Source organism: Pan troglodytes, chromosome 11, assembly GCF_028858775.2.
Source record: "Pan troglodytes isolate AG18354 chromosome 11, NHGRI_mPanTro3-v2.0_pri, whole genome shotgun sequence".
NCBI lineage: Eukaryota > Metazoa > Chordata > Mammalia > Primates > Hominidae > Pan > Pan troglodytes.
The window spans coordinates 21565580-21589878 of record NC_072409.2 but is presented as its reverse complement, the minus strand read 5'-3'; the positions used below and the strand labels follow the sequence as shown (position 1 = coordinate 21589878).

At 42.9% G+C, this 24299-nt stretch overlaps 1 protein-coding gene across 4 annotated transcripts in view; it reads right to left on the bottom strand.

Moving 5' to 3' along the window:
- The window catches only part of ASTN2 (astrotactin 2), a 980365-nt gene that overhangs the window by 422647 nt on the left and 533419 nt on the right, over positions 1–24299 (bottom strand). For all 4 annotated transcript variants that reach the window (XM_009457169.4, XM_009457172.4, XM_009457170.4 and 1 more), the window contains one exon: positions 11070–11220. In XM_009457169.4, the coding sequence (XP_009455444.2) occupies positions 11070–11220 (151 nt within the window). The remainder of the gene's footprint in view (positions 1–11069; positions 11221–24299) is intronic.

The following is a 24299-nucleotide window of genomic DNA, read 5'->3' as shown; positions in this document are numbered from 1 at the left end:
TCGGGTAGAATTTTCTCAATGAGGAGAAAGGCTATTGAGTGTTTGATGAAACCTTCTCACTGTTTGCTCCCTCAAGGGAAAGGGATTTCAAAATACCTGGGCTAGTGGGTCAAGACTTCTTAAAGCAGGGATCAGAGAGAAGCTGGAGAATACAGGCAAAAGGATACCTTTATTATTTGTAAAATTTAATAACAATAATAATAATGTCATTTGTCATCCATTTATCCTCAAGACCTATGATAAAAGACAAAAGAATGATGATAAAAATAAAAGCATGTTATCCTGCGTGGAAGAGAGTCCTACACTGGAATTTCAGACACCTGGGTTCTATCCAAGCATAGCTCTTGTGCTCTTTAGCCTCAATTTGATCATCTGTATTTATGACCCAAGGGGAAAATACACACACACACACACACACACACACACACGGTTAAGATCAAGCTAGGAAGTCAGTTGTCTTAAAAAGAAAAAAAAAAATGGAAAAGCTCTAGGAAAAGCAGAATGTGTAGTTCTGACTTAGAAAATTGTCCCGAAGAAACACAACTGTATGCTTTTTATGCTTCCATTTTTAAAATTACATATATAAATTCTTATTTATATTTGCATATGCATAGGGAAGAAGTGTATGGAAGGATATGTATCTATCTATATATACACCAAACCGTGGCACATTTATCTAAAGTGGGTGAGTAGTTAAGAAAGGGGGCCTTGAGTTTTTTTCTTTATACATTTCAACACTGTACAAATTTATTTTATTTTATAATGAGAATGAGCTACTTTTAGAAAACCAAAAAAAATTTTTAAAGGAAGATTGATGATCAGATGGAGAAAATACCTTATGAATGCAAAAATTCTATTATTATAATTAAGATGAACACATTTATTCCAGCTTTTTGTTTCAGAGCTAAGGAGAAGGTGTCTGATGATCAGCATTCTGATGCCTCAGGAGACACTCACTGGTGCTTGGCACAGCCACTAAAAGTTCTGTGGTCATGGCTTCTGACCTCCTCAAACCCTCAAGGAGACAGCAGACCCACGGCCTCATTTACTCTTCTCTGCATTGCCTCTTGCATCTGGACCCTCTCTCACAGACACAGTGCACACTTCACTGGACTCCACTTCCACATGTACTACATTTATTTTATCACTCTCCTGATCAGAGACCCTTTAGGCCAAATACCCTAGCCCGCCCTTGGGCTGCACTCTGAAAGAAAACAGCACCTAAAACAGTGTGGAGCACCAGATGCTCTATTGCTCCTTTTGAAAAAATCCATCCCACACCTTCACCCAAATCATGAAACACTAATACAATTTGAAAACTGTCCTTACAGACTCCTGGGAATCTCTTCTAAAGAAACAGCTCAAAACACAGAAGGTGGCTTCTGCCCAAAGGTGCTAAGAGCAGCACGGTTTATAATAGACTAAATCTGGAAACAATCAACATGTCCAACCAGAAGACAAAGCAAATGCTGGTATGTTCCCCTTCATGAAATATTAGGCAATATTAGTGATATATATGAATTTGTCCTGGTTAAGGGTTTTGTTATCAACCTGCTTTGGCCCAATTTGGCCCGAATTCCCTGCTCTAGAACTGAGTAGCTTTGTGGTCCTGAGCAAATTACCTAAGTTTTCTCTGGCTCAGTTTTCCCATCTGTAAGAAAAGGGATAATAATGAGATCCACCTCAGAAGCCTTGAATCATAGCAAGCATTCAAACAATTTTAGCTCTCATCATTGCCACCACCACCATACTCAACCCTGCATGAGATATCAGATAATAATAATAGCAACCATGTTTTGTGCCTGCTTAGGGCCATGTTCTAGCCCATTGCGTATGCATTCTCAGTTAGTCCTAACAGCAGCTTTGGCAGGCATAGGTAGTATTATCCCCATTTTACTCAACAGGAACCCAAGGCTCAGAGGCTTTAAGTAACTTTTCCCAAAGTCACATGGCTAGTGAATGACAAGGTAAGATTTTGGCCCAGGTTTCTCTGATGCTAAAAACTGTGTACTTAAGCACTATAGTGTCTTCCCAAAAGTAGGGGATGGTAGTGGGAGATGGTAGTGGGAGCAGTGATTTATGCAGGGCTTGCAGACAACAGTTGGGAAAACTAGGAGTGCAGCTTCCATTTCCTGCCTCCAATTTGGGGCTCCCTTCTCATTTTTTTTTTTTTTTTTTTTTTGAGACAGAGTCTCCCTATGTCCCCCAGGCTGGAGTGCAGTGGCACCATCTCGGCTCACTGCAAGCTCTGGGTTCATGCCATTCTCCTGCCTCAGCCTCCTGAGTAGCTGGGACTACAGGCACCTGCCACCACGCCCTGCTAATTTTTTTTTGTATTTTTAGTAGACACAGGGTTTCACCATGTTGGCCAGGATGGTCTCGAACTCCTGACCTCGTGATCCGCCCACCTCGGCCTCCCAAAGTGCTAGGATTACAGGCTTGAGCCACTGCGCCCGGCCTCCCTTCTCATTATTCCCCCCCACCATTATTTCAGGAATCAAAGGGTAAAACCCATCACTTTGGAAAAAGGGGGGCTGCTTCCTGACTTTAACAGATAATGACTTCCACACAATAAAACCAGCTTACCAGAAATACCATCAGACCCAGCAAATCCAAGTCCCAATGAAATAAAATAAGGGGAAAAATAGAGAAGGCTTCAAATGTCATGAGAAGAATAAAATATTTAATGTCATAAAAGGGTGCATAGGCTTTATGAGAATGCCACACACAATAATCTTGGAAACCCTATTACCCCACCTACCCACCCAGCCTGCTCCAAATTCATAAAGGAAAGATGCAAATGCACTGATTGGAAAGATGCAAATGCTCCTGATTGAGGAGCTACTCCCTCTTTTTCATTTCCCAAACTTTGAGTCCTGTGTGCAGGCATTGAATCAGTGGACACAGTATAGTTCCAATTTCCTTCTTTACTGGTTATTCTTATGTCCTTTTCCAATACAGTTCCAATTTCCTTCTTTACTGACTATTCCTATGTCCTTTTCCAATACTTATCCTCTTTAGCTTCCTCTGGATCTCTTGGATGCAGTGGAGGAGAAATAAATACTGGACATTGATAGAGGGTAAAGAGAAGAAAGTGCCCCTCTCTTCATGCTTCCTGACATTGGGGACATTCGCCTTATCCCTAGGGAACTATTCTCAGCCTTGGGAAGGTGTCTTCTGATGAATTAAGAGAACGAGCTTTGGAGTTTGACAGAGTTTGGAGATTCCTCTGCCTTTACCTGGCTGGTTGGATTTGGGCAAGTTTCTCATACTTTCTGACTCTATTTCCTCATGGATAAAATGGGAATAATAATAATGCTTTCCTTATAAGGTAGCTGTGAGGATTTCCAGGGCCAGGCACATAATTAGTACTGAAATGTTCTCTCTATATATCCGTATCAGTAATACTAGGCCTGATATTATTTATAGCATTTATTCATTTATTTTTTAGTAGCTTTAATAATATTAGGCCTAGTATTACTGATCAAGGTATTCAATACATATAGAGAATTCTCTGTCTGTGAACATATTTGACTAGAGGATACTTTGATGAAGACACCATGGGGGTGATATGTCATCCTGTAAATCCTGTTTTGCACCCAAGAGCCTGAAGTTATTCCCATAAAGACACCTGCCTGCTGCCTTTGCATCTTTCTAATAATTTTTAAAAAGAAAAATAGGGCAACTATCAGTCCTCTCATTTTGGATTTTGGCAAAATCTGTCTCAGTTGTCTTCTGAATCTATCATACCCCATGTGGCTGATCTACAGGGATAAATTTAGCTTTGAAAGTCCATTTCTGGAAAGGAAAAACAAGTCTCCAAGGGCTAGATCCCATGGAGGCTCAGCCCAGCTGCACTGTGTAGGAGGGTTACATGCCCAGGCAGGCAGGGCTGGGCTTTCCCTGGTCAGCAGTGCCTGGGCTGTGCTCCAAGGTGATTTCTCACTCTGCTGACTCTTCTTGCTAGTCTTCCCCACCCCTCTTGAGTTTTGTTCCTTTAATTACACTGCAATTGAGTCATTAAGAGGGGGAAAGGATGAGGAATGGAGAAAAGCCAGTCTCTCTCCCCTACTGAACCAGATTCCAGCTTTTGCCTCACTCTGAGCAGTGCTATAAGGTTCCTGGCCTATACTAAATGGAAATCCATATGTTTATTCATCTTGACTTTTAGAAAGGCAGCTCTTGTTGTTGTCTCTCAGCACCTGTGCAATCAGGGATCCTATGATCTTTCCTAATATCTGGCAGGCCAGATGGTTTTTTAGATCAAAATGAAAAAAGAAAAAGATGGGGCAGAGGCGGCAGAAATGTGACTGGGTGATTTGTAGGGTTGAGGAGTGTGGGATTGGTTTGAGATTGTTCTGGAATTCAGAGCCAGGGCTAAGAACTGACCACAGAGGCTCCTCCTGAAAGACACCATCACTCTAGGACCCAGCAAGTATGCAAATCCTTCCATTTCCCTTAGTCCTTTCTATGAAGGCCTTGACTATTCAATGTTGCCCCTCCTTTCTATCCTTTCCCATTATTTTTCTCCACATATCCCAGTTTCCTACCAGATAGTTTCATTTTTCTCATGTGTGAAGTGAAGGTAATAATAATATCTGGCTCATATTATTACTGTGAGCATAAGGTTGGTTAAAAGAAGCAAAGCACTTAGAACCGTGCTTGGAACAGTCTTTGTATGGATAGTTGCTTTTATATTACTAGCTTTTCTTTTTTGTAAAATGGACATGATAGTTCCAGGTAGGTGACAGTTATAGGCATTAATTGCCATGAACATAGGCAAAATAACACATAGTAGGTGCCCAGTGAGTGCCAGTTCTCTCGTACGACCACTCTTTTCTCTGCAATGTTCACACCAATCCTCTTAGATAATTTTCACACAGAGAAACAAAGTGGTTTGTTCAAGATTATGCTGCAATCCTGCTGAAGTCTGTCTTGTCTTCTGAAGGGGCTTATAAAACAAGGCTTAACTCTTGTGGCGTTTTGCTCCTGGTCCATTCACAGTGCTGGATACAGGAATGTTGTGAAATAAATAATTATACTATATAGTGACAAAGCTGATGCTATGGGGACATTAGCTGTTGGAGTGTGAAACTGGAAGGGAGTCTTGGAATTAAATCTAGGTTGTATTACTACCTCCCTACATGAACTTGAGCAATTTCTGTATCTTTCTAGGCCTTTGTTTTTCTGTTTGTATAATGGGAGAGGGTCCTTTCTGGCTCTGGTAGCCCTTGTCTGTCTCCATGCAATGGGTAAATGGGTAGATTAAAGATGATCACACATTCTTTGCTACTCTTCCCATTGACAGGTGAAATCTAGCTCTTTCCCCCTTGAATCTGGGCTGACCTTATTGACCTGCTTGACCAATAGAATGTAGTAGAAATGATGTTCTGAGACTTCTGAGGCTGGGGACTAAGAAGCCTTGCAGCTTCTGCCTAGGCACTTAGAACGCTGGATCTTGGGATGGTCCCTTGGCAACCCCAGGTTCCATGATGTGAGAAGCCCAAGCCAAATGGGGAGCCCAAGAAAAAATCCTCTATCCAGTTGACAGCCCCAGCTCAGGTCCAGCATAGCCAGTGTCAACCACCAATGGTGCCAGTCCTAGCCCCAGACAGGTAATAAAGGAACCCTTCTGCAAATGACTCCCCAGTCCCAGATGCCCCATCTGTCTTTGATCAGAGACAAACCAGCTGCACCCTCCACATAGTCCTGATTCACAAATCTATAGACAAAACAAGAGTGTGTGAAGCTACTGAGTTTTGGGGTAGTTTGTTATAAAACAATAGAAAGCTGGAACCAGGAAAGTGAGCTATGAACTGATACTTCAAAAAGGGTTAAGGAGGACGCATTGTGTTTACCAGATTGTCTGGTGTTGGGTTAATCAAAAGGCTTCCTGTGCTGGGAAAACCAGAAAAACATAAAAGAATGGCATTAGTGGAATGCGTCAGGGGGCAGCAGTTACTTAGAGATGGTGGTGGAAGTGTCTTCCATACGATGCTGTGATTAAGTGCTTACAGTTTTCTTTGTTTTTGTTCTCTATCTTGATTAAAATTTTGCAGTGTTTATACTGCCACACAGAATAAATGGACCCATAGCTTACATTTCAAACTGTGCCTTGCTGACATCATTATGTTTGTCAGATTTATAACATTTCTAATATACAACAATTTTTCACTCTTGGAACACTGAAGGGGAACACAGGCTCCCTCTCTTTTCTGATGTTTCATTCACTGTTACTTCCTCTATCACTGGTCAAGGGATATGGTCTCCTTGGAAATAACTGAAAACAAAAATAATAGCATAATTATTTGTATATTATTTACTGTATCACCCTCCTCATATGATCTTTTACCTGTTATCAGTATTTTATTGCTATTGTAGCAAATTACTATGCAATTGGTGGTTTAAAGTAACGCAAATTTATTATCTCACAGTTCTACAATTTAAAAGTCTAACTTGGGTCTCAACGGGCTAAAATTTAGGTGTTGGCAGGGTTGCATTCCTTTCCGGAGGTTCCAGAGGTAAGTCTTTCTCTTTGCTTTTCCAGCTTCTAAACACCACTTCTCTTCCTTAGCATGTAACTCTCTTCCTCCAACTTCACAGCTGGCAACGCTGCCTCTCTCTGCCCCACTCCTCTGCTTTCCTGAGCACACTCTGATAATTCAAGATACTCTCGCTCTTTTAAGGTCAGCTAATTAGTCATCTTAATTCCTTATGCAAATTTAAATCCTGCTTCTGTCATGAAAGGTAACATACCAGTCACAGGTTCTGGGAATTAGGATGTGGACATCTTTGCAGGGGCCGTTATTTTGCCTACTACACATCTTATGGCCATCCTCCAGTTGGCCAATTACCTATATGAGAAACATATTATCCAAAGGGAAGGTTACCACAGCAGAACCAGAAAGCTGAGCAAAAATATGTCAGATTTTTTAAATCTTGTGTTTCAAAAGTTGAGGTCTAGAAGGTAGAGCTATTTTAGAAGGTAAAATAATAATCATCATTATAATGACAATAATAAAACAATAGAAGAATCTGTGATCTGTTAGAGAATTACCTTCCCTTGTATCCACAAAGAAGTAAAGGTCATCTGAGCTGGTGGAAGACAGGAATGTTGGAAGTCAAACAAAGTAATCTAGAAAATGCTAATGAGTGTTCTAAAAGGGGTCCCATCCTCTATCCTTACCAGGCTACGCCCATGAGTGTATGAAGGGGATGAGGGGGTGCAGAATATCAGGTGGGTTTGAGGGCTATGAAGGCAAAGGGGTTCTGGGCGTCACTTGCTATATAGCACAGGTTGACAGCAAGCATGGTGAGTGATCCTCCCCACTGTGAAAACAGCCAACTACAGATCCTTTCCTGGCATGTCTAGATCAAAAGAGCTCTAGACAGCTTTCCTCAGATCCTCCAGGAACTGTTGGACATTTCTCAGGCCCTCTGGAGGCTGGAAAAACTAGCTGATGCACAGAGCCAGCTGGCCTTAAATGACCTTGTGGTGGATTAAAGTGGATGAGGCAGCAGCTGTACTACACACCTGTGAGTCAGGTGGGAATGGAGAGGAAGGAGAGTGATGGACAAGGGCCAAGTGATGCAGCAGGTACCAGATTAAAAAGTGATGGCCCAGCATCAAACATGCCCTTAGCTCCTAGGCCTTACAGGTACATTGGCCCTTTGAGCTAAAATGTTCAGTTAAGAGGTGGGAGGCAGAAAAAAACTGAAATTGACTAGAGTTAAGTTTCCACTAACAATGGAACAGAAATGAAATGAAATTCAGTTACAGAAACATAATAGAACATTAGATACGCTGTGCTCCTAAATTTGTGTGGCCCCAAATATATCCACTACATACAAATATCAGTAATGTGGTCTCCTTGTCTCACTCATAAATGGTACTTTGTAAATCCCAAATCATTGCCAGTTATATTCTTTGAGCTCTTTCAGTTTTTTGTTTTTTTTTTTTTTTAGAAAAATCTGTAAGTACCGTTGCTCCCTTTTGAAAGATTAAGAAACTGATGCTAATGAAGTCAACATAGACTCCAAAGCTATGGTCATTCTAATGCCTAAATCCAGGCTTTAGCCCAATTCACTCAGCCCAGCCTCCTTTCCATGATTCTTCAACGAGAACTCATCTCAGCTCCCAGTGTGGGAAAGCAAGCCAAAGTGGCCCTGGCAGAAGGACTGATAGTGAGACATGGTCTTGGTCCTCCACCCTGCCACCTGGTGGTAAGACCTTGGAAAGTCACTCTGCTTCCTGAGCCTGTTTCCACATTCCTGAGGGAATCTACTGCCCAGGTTTGTTGTGAGGATGAGCTCTTAGCTTGTAGACATGCTTTGAGAATGCTAAAGTATTCTAAAAATATAAGGAATTATCATGTAATGCCTGAAGGAATTTCTTAGAAGGTGAGCTACGAGACGAAGTTTCTCTTTACAGACATGATGGAGAGTCTACAGAGAAATGAAAGGGATTTAAAATCTCAGCATAAACGTGGTATTTCCCTGTCTATTCTGAAGCACGGAGAGGAGCTTGCCTTACATCCATTGAACCTTGAAGTAGTGGTTTTAAAATTACATCCTTAATCTAGAGAGGAGGGTCTTTGACAACTTCATCAGACCGTTGAATCTTCTCTTATCCCCTAGGGAATGAATGTTCTTTCTCTTTCTCTCTCTTTTAATTTTTCCAGTTTATATGAATAAAAGAAAAAGAGAGACAAGCCCAACCTACACACACACACACACACACACACACACACTCCTCTGTATTTGAGGTTTCATTCCTATGGGATATCTATCCTAAAAGAGAAGGAGCTTAATTAATTTGAGAAAAGAGAACTAATGGAAAAGAGGAAAGAGGCAGACAACTTAATCCTTTGAAAAAGGTCAGCCTTACATTCTGGACACAACACAGAACATCCTTTTGAGCTGTTTGTCCACTGGCTGGGTTTAAGACTTCAGCAAATCCTCCTCTCCCCAACTAGCACTTTTCCAATGTGCTATATGAAGGGTTAGGTTTCAATGGTCTGAGGCAGACAGCTGTTGATGTATATCAATCTAGCATCTACAACTCCTGTTGCCAGCACCCCAGTTTTTCTTGAGAGTCTATGCCTTCCCCCATCTCAGGGCCATGCATTTCAGGTGTAGCTGCCTCCTGGTGCAAGCTCCAGGCATGGCTGTCTCTGGGATGAGCCCAGTTAATCCCCCTGACCAGCAATTGGTGCAGGGATAGATGGGCATGAGAACCAAGTTGGCACAATGAGAAGGAATCTGGTGACAGTAGTTGGAGGTACTAGGAAAGAGGTGTTTTTGTCCTGTAGGACTTGCATCCAGCCTGCAGCTGGCCCAAGAATGGCACAATGCTAAGGAAAGCAGAGCTAAGATAAGGAGGGGGATTCCAATGACATTGCTTGAGTCCTTCAATCCAATTTTCTCCAGACTTCCACTTAAGCCAATGCATTTCCTTCTTCTTTTTTTTTTGCCTATACTAGTTTGAGTTTAGTTTCTATCACTTGTAATCCTGAGAATTCTAATCACTAAAATTTCTAATTGCCCATTCACATCTGAAGAGCTATTAATCTTTGAGTCTCAGATATAGTTTCATTGCATTATTTCATTCTAGAAGCTTCTTCGTATTGATCTCCTGACCTTTGTCTGTTTCTCAGCTGGTGTGTAGCTGCACTAAGGGCCAAGTGTATGTTCTGTCTCCCTTGGGTCTTGTTCAGAGAGCCTAGTCCAGAGCAGGATTCCTATCCCTGGTTCTATCCTTCCCTTCTTCTTCTTCTTTCTTTTTTCTTTATTTACTGAGATGGGTACTTCTGGGGTGTTGAGCCGAATCAACAGATTCCCTGGGTTCTCCCTCAGTTTTTTAAGAAACATAAACTAAAAAACCAGTCTGTGCTATAACGTGTCACAGGTGACTTAATAAAGCTAAGTACAGCATACAGTAAAGATACTGTATGGAAAAGAGGGTCACCTGCGGGGAGGGAAAAGGCTTTATAAAGGAGATGTCTCTGGAAAGATGTTCACTTGTTTGCTTCAGAGACTTGGAAAGCAATTCTTTCTAGGCAGAGAGAAGGTACAAGAAAAGGTTCTGAGGCATGAAACATGCAGGCAAGTTCATAGAACTCCATCTAATCAGCTCCATTAGGCTGTAGTGTAGATTGAAATGAAGCGATAAGAGATGTGGCTGGAGAAACTGAAAAGGGACCACAGAAAGAAGAGCACTGAATGCCAGGCTGAGTTTAGCCTATGTGGCAATGTTTCCCAAGTGTATTTTCAAGATACCCCAACACACACACACACACACACACACACACACACACACACACACACACACACACGTTAAAAAGTCAGGTTCCCGGGACCTAATCTCCTCTCTAGAATAAAAGCTTCTAGAGGTCGAACCCTGTATCTTAGGTCATTCTTATAAAACCATCAGTTTTGGCACACCCTTCTAAAGCAAAGGGAACCCTCCCGCATCTTCTTGTGTGACCTTGTCCCACACTAGATACTAAAATTCCAAGCAAACAAGGCTGCCTCTCCCTTCCTTCATGTCTTTGCTTGGCTGTCTCCGCTCTTTCCCTAATGTAACTTGACTCATCTTTTGAAGCCAAAGCCAAAGCCAAAAGCCAACGTGCCAAGGAAGCCTTCTATGAAACTGAGGTCCCAGCTGAAACTTTCTCTTCCGGACCACACCAAAGCACCTGTCCATACTAGTTACACCTCATTGACATCCCACCTACTATTGTATTCACAGAGGTAAGACATGCCCTGTCTTACTCTCAAATGGACTGTAAGCTTCTGAAGGCCAAAAGTTCTCTAAGACCTATTGTGTGGTGGGCATTTAAGTTATAATATCTTGTTTCATTCTTCCAACAATTCCAAGAGGTAGGTTTAATGATCTCACTTTACAGGTGAGGAAACCAAGGTAGGCTGGCATGCTGAAGGCCGCAGAGGCAGATAAGGGTAGTGTGGATATGATCCTCCTTACCAGCGTTCCCTCACAGGGCAGGGCTTCTAGCAGGTGGCCTTAGCCCCTGGGCCACTGCCATGTTCCCGGGCCAATGGGCACTTACCACACATCCCGAGGAATCCACCTGCCGGTCAGACACACACTTGAAGTTGCGAGTGCAGCCCCCATTGTTCCGAGAGCAGTCACGAACTGGCCCGAAGGAGGACAGCAGGTCATTGATGGTTTCAAAGTATGTGGACAGCATCGCTTCTTCCCTTGGAGAGAAAGGGGATGGTTAAACCCCAGAGACATTTGGATCCTTAGATTAAAAAAATAATAATGTGAATTCATTACATTTGAAACCATAACTTATTTATAATCAGGAAAACAATAATAATCAATATTATAAAAAGGAAACAACAACAGGTATACCATCATATGACACGGTGCTTGTCAAGTTGTGATACAGAGAAATGGACCTAGAACTCTATACTCTTTATTTCATTAATACTTATGATTCTTGGAGGTAGTCATGAGATGTGCACTTTACCATAAGGGAACTAGGCTTAGCAAGGTGAAGTATCTTGCTGAAGGCCAGCAGCTTATAATGTGACCGAAGTGAAGTTTGTATTAACTTCCAGCTGAGTCCAAAGAGAAGGCTCTTCTCACTGCCTAACTCTTAGCTTGCATCCTACCTGTTTCTACAGATTTCAGAGCTCCCTATAGCAACTCTGCAATTGGGCACATCCCTATTATTCCAACTTTGTGAATATAAAATTGAAACCATGAAAGATTGTGGGACTGACTCCAAATCCCACAGTCTATAAACAGCAGAGCCAAGACACAAATGCAGGAGTCTGACCCTCTAGGGCCCTAGATCCTTATTTTTCAGACTATTGCATATAAGTCACTCCATCAAGACTGTCAGCAACAGTTGTTGGAAAGGTCATGGGATTCCAGGGAAATACATGATTCCTTCCAAATGAGGTTCTCAAAAGATAAGACTAGACTTGATACCATAATCCATGGATCTGCCAACATTTTATGAGATGGAATTCTCTACAATGGAGGATACAGATGGAAGCCTCTGATGCTGTCTTCTGCAGAAAGGGCCCGAAATAAGAGATACACTTGCTCTGGGGTATATGATTCCCATACTTACAAGAGATTTTAAAGGAGCACCATGGGCAGTGAGAAGAGACACATATCCTTCCCTGGTCTGTGCCTCATAAGGCCCAGAGCTGTGAAGCAAGGGAAATGCCTGCAGCCACACATGAAGCAGGAAGAGGCTAGCACACACTAGAGGGGGTGTCTCTGCACCATCTTGCATACCTTCTCCCATTCTTCTCCACCTCAGGCTTGGACCAGGTTTGAAACTCCTAATTCATTTCCTGCCTCCAGTCTTATCCCTTCTGTCCCATCTTTCATACTGACTGTCAGTGAACTTGGTAAATTCCAGCTCTAATTAGATACTCCTCTGATCAATAGCTTCCCAGTACTTAGAGAAGAAATATAAATTAGCTTCTCTGGCATTAGGACTTCATAATCTGGTCCCCGGTTACCTGTCCAGCCACATTTACCCTCTCCTCACATATCTATCCACTAGGCACAGGCCTCGTCTCATTCCCTGAACACAGAATCTCTGAAAACAGGTTCTAAACTAGAAAGTTACATGCAGGAGGTTTATTGCCGAGCCCTCTTGGGAGATGCATCTATAGATGGCGAGGAAGGGCTGGGCATAGTGGCTCATGCTTGTAATCTCAGCACTTTGGGAGGCCTAGGAAGGAGGCTTGATTGAGCCCAGGAGTTCAAGACCAGCTTAGAAAATGAGGCAAAACCCTGTCTCTACAAACATTTTTTAAATTACCAGGGTTTAGAGGAGCCTGCCTGTGGTCCCAGCTACTCAGGAGGCTGAGGTGAGAGGATCTCTTGAGCTACAGTGAGCCATGATCAAAACCCTGTCTCAAAAAAAAAAAAAAAAAAAAAAAAAAAAAAAAAGGCAAGCGAAGAAGGCAGGATTTGGTAAAGAGAGAGACTGATCTACAATGCGGGTCTAAAGTATCAGTTGTTCCTGCAGGGAGCTCTGGAGCTGAGAAGGCCCCTTATGGATGTCCTGAATTAAAGCAAGGAATCCAGGCCTTTGCATCCCCACAGTAGCCAGTCATTGGTGGGGGCTGCTGTCTGGAATGGGATATACTAGGATAAGCCAGTTCCCTGAGGCTGAAGGCAATGCCTAGTCACTGACAGCCACAGCTGGTGGGTGAGTGGGCTGGCCCTGAAGAGGGGATCTGGGTGTGGTACCTGCAGGCACCTCTCTCAATCCCAAATCATGCTCTTCCTTCTGCCTGGGATGCCCATTTCCAAATGCTTACCTGAAGAAATCCTAAGAATCTTTGAAAACTCTTCATATATATTCATTCATTCATTCATTCATTCATTGTACAAGCTTACTGAGTGTTTACCATATACCAGGCACAATGCTAGGTGCTGAGGACACAGCAGTGACATCAGGCAAGATCCTGACTCCCAACCTCCACAGTAGCTTTATGTTACCGCCTTTGTGAAACCTTCTCTGTTAATTCCCCCTACTAGAATTAATTCCTTTTCCCTGTGAGCATAGTGGCTAAATCTTTTAACTTATTGATCTTAATTATCAGCTTCACAGCCTCCCAGAGAGACTATAAGCTTTTAAAGGAAAAGGCTCAAGATTTATTCATTTCTCTTTAGTCCCCAGCACACAGTCTGGAAGGAAAGTGTGCTAGGTAAACGTTTTCAAATGAAACACAGAAAATACCCAAAGGCTTAGACGCAGTCTTCACCAATGAGTACTTTTACTAAGAACCTCCTCAGCAGGGCATTCCTCTCTGTCTCCCCAACTCTGGGTCCCCATTCCAAATCCTTTGTGTTCAGGGATGCAGCACAGGGACAAAGGAGAAGGGTGAGGTGCTGCAGGATTGTCCCTTGCTTCCTAACTTTGTAGGGAGCGAGGTGACAGGTTTATGGGAGGAAAGAATTAATAGTTCCTGAAACGAAGCTCTGGGGAGACTTGCCACTTTTGAATCATGAAGAGAGTTGAGGATCCTGGGAAGACATTAAGCCTATTAAAATATTAATACCCTAGAAGGGAGAAGAAGAAATGCAAAGTAAGAGGAGGAGATAAGGCAGAGGGACCAGACTGGGCGCGGTGGCTCACACCTGTAATCCCAGCACTTTGGGAGGCCTAGGTGGGCTAGGTCAGGAGATCAGGACTATCCTGGCTAACATGGTGAAACCTCGTCTCTACTAACAATATAGTAGCCAGGTGTGGGGCATGCTCCTGTAATCCCAGCTACTCAGGAGGCTGAGGCAGGAGAATTGCTTGAACCCAGGAGGCAGAGGTTGCAGTGAGCCGAGATCGTGCCATGGCACTCTAGCCTAGGTGACACAGCGAGACTCTGTCTCAAAAAAAAAAAAAAAAAAAAAAGACAGAGGGACCTGAGAAAGTGAGATAACAAGAGATAAACACATAGAGAAACTGCTGAGAAGGAAAGAAGAGACACAGAGAGGCAGAAACACATATAGCCACCTGGAAACAGATAAAGGGATCTAAAAGGTATAGATGGACAGACAGACAGACAGAGAGTTATAGAGGGACACAGGTCATAGAGACAGACAGGAAAAGAAAGGCAAATAGAGGAGAGAAAGGATGTGAAAAGATAAAAATGAAAAGATAGAATTGGAAAAAGAAAGCAAAGAGAGAAACAGAGGCATAAGAAACAGATGAAAAGAGGAGGCATCCTCAAGGTGAACAGAACAAATGTGTAAGTGTGCCGAGGAGAGGGAGAGAAGGTGGGAGGGAGAGTGAGAAAAGAGAGCAGGAGGAGACAAATGCAGAAAGACAGAACGAAAGGGAAGAGAAAGACACTGAGTAAGAAAGAAAACACACCCATCTCTACTAAAAATACAAAAAATTAGCCGGGCGTGGTGGCGGGTGCCTGTAGTCCCAGCTACTTGGGAGGCTGAGGCAGGATAATGGCGTGAACCCGGTAGGCAGAGCTTGCAGTGAGCCAAGATCGCGCCACTGCACTCCAGCCTGGGCAACAGAGTGAGACTCTGTCTCAAAAAAAAAAAAAAAAAAAAAAAGGAAAAGAAAAACAGAAAAGAAAAGAAAGAAAACACAGGCTGGGCGCGTTGGCTCATGCCTGTAATTCCAGCACTTTGGGAGGCTGAGGTGGGCGGATCACTTGAGGTCAGGAGTACAAGACCAGTCTGGCCAACATGGTGAAACTCCGTTTCTACTAAAAGTACAAAAAATAGCCGGGCGTGGTGGCTCGTGCCTGTCGTCCCAGCTACTCAGGAGGCTGAGGCAGGAGAATCACTTGAACCCAGCAGGCAGAGGTTGCAGTGAGCCGAGATGGCACCACTGCACTCCAGCCTGGGCGACAGAGTGAGAGACTGTCTCAAAAAAAAAAGAAAGAAAGAAAGAAAGAAAACACAGAGCCATGGAGAGCAGAGACAGACAACAACAAAGAAACAAGGAAAGGGAAGTGAAAAACAAGCAAAAACATGTCACCTTTCTCTGGAAGCTAGAGACAGTTCAAGCTATAAAAATACAAAAGCTGTCCACTTTTAAAAGGATTGATTCTGCATAAACATCAGTTACATGAGGGGAACATTACTTAAAACACAAAGACCTGACACAGGGGCCGTTACTAAGTCAAGAGAAGTGATTGTGTCAGGCTAGGGAATGAAGAATCTGAGCGCAAGACAGGAAAAAAAAGCTTAAAGCAGACACTGGCGTTTTCTTAACTCAAAGCAGACACTGGCGTTTTCTTAACTCGGGGGCTCAATCCTTCATCTCACTTGCGGATCCCAGGGTTTAGGGTCTGTCGGATCTTAGAGCTGCCCCAATCTTGGGGTGGGGAGTGGGAGGCAGCAAAGAGATGAATGGAAGAGCACTGGGGGCGGAGGCAGGCTGGACTGAGACACTGCCCTGGGGCATCAGGATACCAGTGTGAGAATCCCAGCTTTGCCAGCAATCACCAAAACTACCAACATCCTCTTCATTATTTAGGATTTCCTGGGCACCTGCTATGTGTTAAGCATGGTGCAAGGTTCCCTTCCTGTAATATTCCCTGTGATTTTCACAAGAGCCCTAGAAATGACAGTTTTATACCCAATGTGCAGCTGGAGAAACAGGGGCTTAGGGAAGTTATGTCACTTGCTCCAGTTCTCAATGGCGTGATGCAGTGAGGCCAGGCTGTGCACTCGAATCTGCCTGACCTCAAGTCCTGAGCTGCCTGAGTTAAACTTTAACAACTTACCCTGTGTCTTGGGCAAGTCAGAGCCCTCCTAACAGTAAGGCCCGTAAGAATGTGTGTTCAATCTCTTTGTCTTAGCAGAGGAGGACAGAATGGGCAGAGCCTGTGAGTTCTTTATGTACCTCCCACAGCCTGATTCCTGGGCCATGCATGTGGTCCACAATAGCCTCAATCCATGCAGGAATAGAAGGGGAAAGCACAGTGTTTAAGTTTACTAGAAGGGCCATAACAAGTACCATGAATCAGGTGACTTAAAACAACAGAAATTTATTCTCTCGCCATTCTGAAGGCCAGAAGTCCAAAATCAGGGTTTGGTAGAGCCCTGGTCCCTCAGTAGGCTCAAGGAGAGAATCCTTCCTTGCCTCTTCAGAGCCTCCCATGGTTCCCAGCCATGCTTAGCTTTCCTTGGCTGGCAGTTTCAGGACTCCTGCCTCTGTCCCCATCATCATATGGCCTTCTTGCCTGTGTGTCTGTGTGTCCTCTCCTCTTCTTAAAATGACACCATTTGGGCCGGGTGCAGTGGCTTACATCTGTAATCCCTGGGAAGCTGAGTCAGGTGGATCACCTGAGGTCAGGAGTTCGAGACCAGCCTGGCCAACATGGTGAAACCCCGTCTCTACTAAAAATACAATAATTAGCAGGGCGTGGTGGTGGGTGCCTGTAATCCCAGCTACTCGGGAGGCTGAAGCAGGAGAATTGCTTGAACCCGGGAGGCAGAGGTTGTAGTGAGCCGAGATCACGGCATTGCACTCCAGCCTGGGCAACAGAGCAAGACTCCTGTTTCAAAAAGAAAGAAAGAAAGAAAAAATGACAGCATTAGTTGGGGTTAGGGTCCACCTTAATCTGTTATAACCTTTTCTTAGTTATATCTGCAAAGGCCTTGTTTCTAAATAAGGCCACGTTCTGAAGTTCTGGTGAACACAAATTTTGGGGGACAAAATTCATGCAATTCCACAGGGCACGGGGGAATGTGCTCACATTCGCATGGTAGGACAGAGCCAGGACTAAATAAAACACCTCAGTCCTTGACTCTTATCAAAGTGCTCCTAATACTGCACTGGCTCTTCTCACTCTAGACACTTCATGTTTCATTGTGGTCCTTACAAGGTTTGAAAAATCTTAGGGAAAGGATCATGATGAAGTCACTCTCCGTATTATCTGTGCCTTTATTTGGGAGGAGAAAAGACCAACTTTAATTAAATACCTACCACACTCCAGCAACTGTGTAGAGGGTTTTCAACCACTCTACAGAACAGACCTTGGCAAACTTTTCTGTATAGGGCTAGATAGTAAAGATCTTAGGCTTTGCAGGCCATACAGTCTCTGTCCCAATTACTCAACTCTGCTTTTGTAATACACAAACAATCATAGACAATATGCAAAAGAATGAATGTAGCTATGTTTCAATAAACCTGTATTAAAGGTGGGTGTAGTGGCTCATGCCTGTAATCTCAGCTCTTTGAGAGACTGAGGTGGGAGGATCGCTTGAGCCCAGGAGTTCAAGACCAGCCTGGACAACAGAGTGGGATCCCATTTCTATAATTTTTTTTTTTTTTTAATTAGCCAGGTGTAGTGGTGTGTGCCTGTAGTACCAGTTACTCAGGAAGCTGAGGTAGGAGGATTGCTTGAGCCTGGCAAGTTTGGGGAGGTGGGGGTCAAGGATTTTAGTAAGCTGTGAGCATGCTACTGCACTCCAACCCATGTGACACAGTGAGACCCTGTCTCAAAAAAAAAAAAAAAAAAATACTGTATTTACAGAAAGACACAGCCAGATAAATTATTTTCTGTTTTAGGTGTGAAAACACTGAAGTCAGTGTTGGAGTTAGGAGTTGAACCCAGGTAGGTCCAACTCCACATTCTTTCTCCTACATGAATCTTCTGAAACTCAGCCTTCTCATCTGTAAAATGGGAATAATATCTGTCTCATTCTCAACTCTGTAGATGACTATGAGGATATAATAACATGATATAGAAATGTGTTTTCCAAACTCTAAAACCTAATGCAAACTTATTCATTGTTTATTCATTCAATAAATATCTGAGTACCTGCTGCATGCCACATACTGAGCTGATTATTATTATGGCTTTTCTTTGGCCTCCCAGCACCTGTTTCTGTTCCTATATAACCAAGACATTGTGCAAAAGGTTCCAAACATCTCTCTATCTCTGACATACGAATTATTATTATTTTTTTCTGTTAATACTGGCTCCAAAACAGAGATAGCCAGACCCCACCAGACTGGGTGAGACAGCCATCCCCTCATTACCTGACCGGTAAAGTACAAATGCGTCACCTGGATTCCATTTGGCTGAGTCAGCCCAAGCCTGATGCAGGGTGAGCATTAGGCAGGGTGGCTGGGAACAGATGCTGACATGGCCTGCTGTTAATAAATACCAGGAAAGGTCTGTGTCACTCATAGAGAGATGTGAATGGATGATGCCAAGCCAAGACAGTGACAAGTCCCTCACTGATGCAGATTAATCATTCTCTGGTAATAGCCGACAACCTTGTTTCCTGAGCTACCTGGGAAGGAGGAACCTAAGACAATGTACTGATAAAAATCAAGCTCAGGGCAGGCACGGTGCCTCACGCCTGTAATCCCAGCACATTGGGAGGCCGAGGCAGACAGATCTTGAGGCCAGGAGATTGAGACCATCCTGGCTAACATGGTTAAACCCTGTCTCTACTAAAAATACAAAAAATTAGCTGGGTGTGGTGGTGGGCACCTGTAGTCCCAGCTACTCAGGAAGCTGAGGCAGGAGAATCGCTTGAATCAGGGAGGCAGAGGTTGTAGTGAGCCGAGATCGTGCCACGGCACTGCAGCCTGGGCAACAAAGCGAGACTCCGTCTCAAAATAAATAAATAAATAAAATAAAATAAAATAAAAAATCCAGCTGAGTTTTTTTTATTTTAAAGAAAGAACGCTTTGTTGAGATATAATTCACATACCATATGATTTACCTACTTAAAGTGTACAGTTTAAGCAGGGTACAGTTTAAGTGATCAATATTTAAATATTTTCATCAACCCTGCCTCTATCATAAGTTCCTGCCTACTTCCTCCCAATGACCCTTGTGTTGGGAAACCACTAATCTTCTGTCTTTACAGATTTACTAACTCTGAACACTTCAAGTAAATTAAGTTATACATTATGTAGCCTTTTGTGACTGGCTACTTTCAGTTAGCATAGTGTTTTCAAGGTTCATCCACATTTCAGCATGTATCACTACTTCATTCCTTTTGTATTGCCAAATGATATTCCATGATATAGATATTCCACATTTTATTCCTCTATCATTAGTTGGTGGACATTTTGGTTGTTTCCACTTTTCAGTTACTATGAGTAATGCTGCTATGAACATTCATACACAGGTTTTTATGTAGATACATGTTTTCATATATTTTGTGGCTCCCCCTGCCCTGGGATTTAGGGAGCCTTCTCAGCCCCTAATAGCATAAGCCATAGTGTAGAACAGTAGATAAGAGGGCAAGTTTGTCTGGAGTCAGACTGCCCTGAGGAGGAATCCCAGCTTCACTCAGTATGAGACCTTGGGCAAGCCTCTTCTTTTTGAGACAGAGTCTCACTCTGTCACCCAGGCTGGAGTGCAGTGGCGCGATCTCGGCTCAATGCAACCTCCGCCTCCCAGTTCAAGCAATTCTCCTGCCTCATCCTTCCAAGTAGCTGGGACTACAGGAATGTGCTACCACGCCAGACTAATTTTTGTATTTTTAGTAGAGATGGGGTTTCACCATGTTGGCTAGGCTGGTTTTGAACTTCTGACCTCAGGTAATCCAGAGACCTTGGGCAAGTCTCTTAAACCCTGAGCCTCAGTTTTCTCATCTGTAAAATGGGGATATTAATACCTAACTAGCAGAGGTAGCATGGGTGATAGATTAGGGAGCAAATGTGTCAAATGCCAGGCACACAGTAAGTGCCTAACAGCTGGTAATAAGTGGTATCATCTGAAAGTCCCTCAAAGTTGCAAGAACCATGCCTTGAGAATGTTGAGAAGCTCAATGTAGAAGAAGGGATGAAAGATCTGAGACCCCACATGGTCCATTTACTCAGTTAAAAATGTTTCTTTGGTGCTGGGCTTGTTCTGGGTACTCGGCTGGGTTCCTGGGAGACATAGGAATGGATGTAACAGAGCTTGTGCTAGGCAGGAGGAAAAACACTAAGCTAGCAAGATAAGTGAGGCCACAGGACCACAAAGATGACTCTCTCTCTCGCCAGACCTTGGAAGTAGGAGCTCAGAGAAGGCTTTTTGGAGGAGGTAATGTTGAGCCTGAGACATAAAGGATGGGTGGAAATTAGGTAAAGGGGGATAAATAGAGTAGGTTAAAGAAATTCTAGGCAGAAGGAAAGAATATGCTAAGGCCTAGAGGTAGGAGATAGAATACCCTGATTGAGGGGCTTCAAGAGATGCAGAAAAGCTGGACTGTCAAGGAGGAGGTGAGATATGGCAAAGGCTGAAGCAGCAGGAGTGCCAGGAGCCAGGCTAGAGAAGATTCCTGTGTGCCAGGCCATGGTGATTCTGGACTTTACCCTGGAAGCTATGGACTGCCACCCAAAGGTTAAAAAGCAGATCCTGCTTTTATTTAGAGTAATACCATAGATGAATAGTTTACACAAATCCTTATGGCAATAATAGTTAATGCTGATTGTGCATTCATAATATGCCAATAAATGGTTTAAGCACTACATGTATCAACTCACTTAATCCTCCCCCAAAACACAATGATGTAAATGATACATCCCCATTTCACAGGAGAAAGAAACTCAGGCACCATTTTGAGGCTGTTTTGACACCTGTTAAGGATAATGTAGGTAAAGCATTAGGACAGTGCCTGGCACATGGTGACTGCTTTATAAGGATTTCTTGAAAAACAGCTTCCAGGGGAGGGATAGGGTGAGGTGGCACAAGCCACAGGTAGGTAGATTTGAGTTTTTCCAAAGCCAGAGACATTCAGCAAGGGAACACTCTCTTCCAAGTTACTGCTCCAGCCTTCAGGAATGCATACTGAGGAGGCATGGCCATTTTCCTGGGATAGTTGTGGGGGGAGTCAGGCCTCCAGTGCAGAGGGTGTACAATATCATGGTGATAACAACATTCACATGGGCTAATATCTACTGAGAATTTATGACATGAGAACTTTGGCTTAACATAGATTATCTCATTTAATAATTGCCTATGGGATTGTGCTATTATCCCTGTTGATATGGTTTGGCTGTGTGTCCCCACCCAAATGTCATGTTGAATTATAATCCTCAATGTTGGAGGAGGAGCCAGGTGGGAGGTGATTGGATCATGGCAGAGTGGGGAGGCAGTGGACTTCCCCATTACTGTTCTCATGATAGTGAGTGAATTCTCACGAGATCTGGTTGTGTAAAAGTGTGTAGCACTTGCTCCTTCACTGTCTTCCTGCTGTTTCAGCCATGTAGGACATGTCTGCTCCCCCTTCCCCTTCTACCATGTTGTAAGTTTCCTGAGGCCTCCCCAGCTATGCTTCCTGTACAGACTGTGGAACACTGACCCAATGAAACCTCTTATCTTTATAAATTACCCAGTCTCAGGTAGTTCTTTACAGCAATGCAAAAACAAACTAATGCCTCTGTTTTTTCAATTTGAAAAGAAATGTACACACTCAGATGCAGGACTTGGCATTTACAGAGGTGAGAGGACTGGCAGTGAGTCCTAGTGACAGAGCTGGGTTCCACCCTGGGTGTATCTGACTTCAGACTCTTTAGTTTCCTGCCTTTCTCTTTAAGAAGTCTTTCCACCCAGAGATTCTGGGACTGGTGTTTTAGCTGACACTTAACATTCTCCTTCCTCTAGCAATTATGGTTTGCACTAATTTAGGTTGATATATATATATATTGCTGTTCAGAGTGGTCTCATAACTTCCTGGGAGTGTCTTGTGCCTCTGAGTAGCTTGTTAGTTTCCTGCATGCCTAGAGTCCTCCTCGGTCACATCCCTCAGTGCACTGGGCATGCTGCAGCTGTTCGCTGAATAAGGGCAGGTGTTGAAGGAAGAGAAGGAGGGCACAATAAGGGCCATCAGCTGTGCAGTCTTTAGAACAAAGAGAAAATGATTGTAATGTCTGTTGTCCATCTGTGTGATGGAGGCAATAATATTCAACTCACAGAATTGTGGGTCAGAATTCAAAGAGTTAAAAGATATAAAAGTCTCTTATCACCAGGCTCAAACAAATAAAGATCCTCAATAAAGAGCTGTTGTGTTTTGGAAATGAGTTTGTGCATTTCACAGATATTGACCCAGCACTCACCCCTGGAGTTGGAGGTTGGGTATAGACACAGCCTCATTTTATCGTACCTCACTTTATTGCTCATTGCAGATATTATTTCTTAAAGATTGAAGGTCGGTGGCTACCCTGTGTCAAGAGAGTCTATCAGTGCCATTTTTCCAACAGAATGTGCTCACTTCATGTCTATGCATCAGATTTTGGTAGTTCTCACAATATTTCAAAATTGTGTTATTATTATATCGGCTTTGGTTTGGGGAGCCCTCATTGCGCTCATATAAGGTGGCCAACTTACTTCGTAAATATAAGGCCTCCCTGTTTGCTGAGACACCACAATATTGAAATCAGGCCTATTAATAACCCTACAATTTCCTCTAAGTGTTCAAACGCAAGGAAATGTCACACATCTCTCACTTTAAATCATAAGCTAGAAATGATTAAGTTTAGTGAGGAAGGTATGTGGAAAGCCAAGACTGATGAAAAGCTGGGCCTCTTGCACCAGTTAGGCAAGATGTGAATGCAAAGAAAAAGTTCTTAAAGGAAATTAGAAGTGCTACTTCTGTGAACACACAAATGATAAGAAAGTGAAACAGCTTTATTTCTGTTATGGAGAATGTTTTAGAGGTGTGGATAAATTAAACCAGCTACAATATTCCCTTAAACCCAAACTAGGGCAAGGTCCTAATTCTCTTCAATTCTATGAAGGCTGAGAGAGGTGAGGAAGCTGTGGAAGGAAAGTTTAAGCAGAGATTGATTCATAAGTTTTAAGAAAAGGAGCCATCTCTGTAGCATAAAAGTGCAAGGAGAAGCAACAAGTGCTGATGTATTAATAGAAGCTGCAGCAAGTTATCAAAAACATCTAGTTAACATAATTAATGAAGGTGATTATGTCCAACAACAGATTTTCAATGTAGATGAAACAGCCTTGTATTGGAAGAAGATGCCATCTAGGTCTTTCATTGCTAGAGAGGAGAAGCCTGGCTTCAAAAATTCAAACGACAGGCTGTCTCTCTCATTAGGGGTTAATGCAGCTGTTGAAGCCAATACTAATTTACCATTATAAAAGTCCTAGGGCCTTTAAGAATTATGCTAAATCTACTCTGCCTGTGCTCTATAAATAGAACAGCAAAGCCTGAATGACAGCACATCTGTTTACAGCATGGTTTACTGAATATTTTAAGCCCACTGTTGAGAACTCCTGCTCAGAAAAATGAGCTGTGATGTAGATGCATAAGAGGTTAATGTTGTTTTCATGCATTCTAACACAGCATCCTTTTTGCAGCCCATGCATGAAGAAGTAATTTCAAGTCTTATTATTTAAGAAATACATTTTGTAAGGTTATAGTTTTCATAGATAGTGATTTTTCTGATGGATCTGGGTAAAATAAATTAAAAACTTTCCAGAAAGGATTCCCCATCTTCGATGCCATGAGAGAAATTTCTGATTTATGAGAGGAGGTCAAAATATCAATATTAGCAGGAGTTTGGAAGAAGTTGATTCCAACCCTCATGAATGACTTTGAGGGGTTCAAGGCTTCAGTGGAGGTAATAACTACAGATGTGAAAATTGCAAGAGAACTAGATTTAGAGGTGGAGGTTGAAGATGTGACTGAATTGCTGCAATCTCATGATAAAACTAATGAGAAGTTGCTTCTTGTGGACGAGCAAAGAAAAGTGGTTTCTTGAGTTGTAAACTACTCGTGGTGAAGATGCTGTGAATACTGTTGAAATAAGAACAAAAGATTTAAAATATTACATAAACTTGCTTGATAAAGCAGTGGCAGGGTT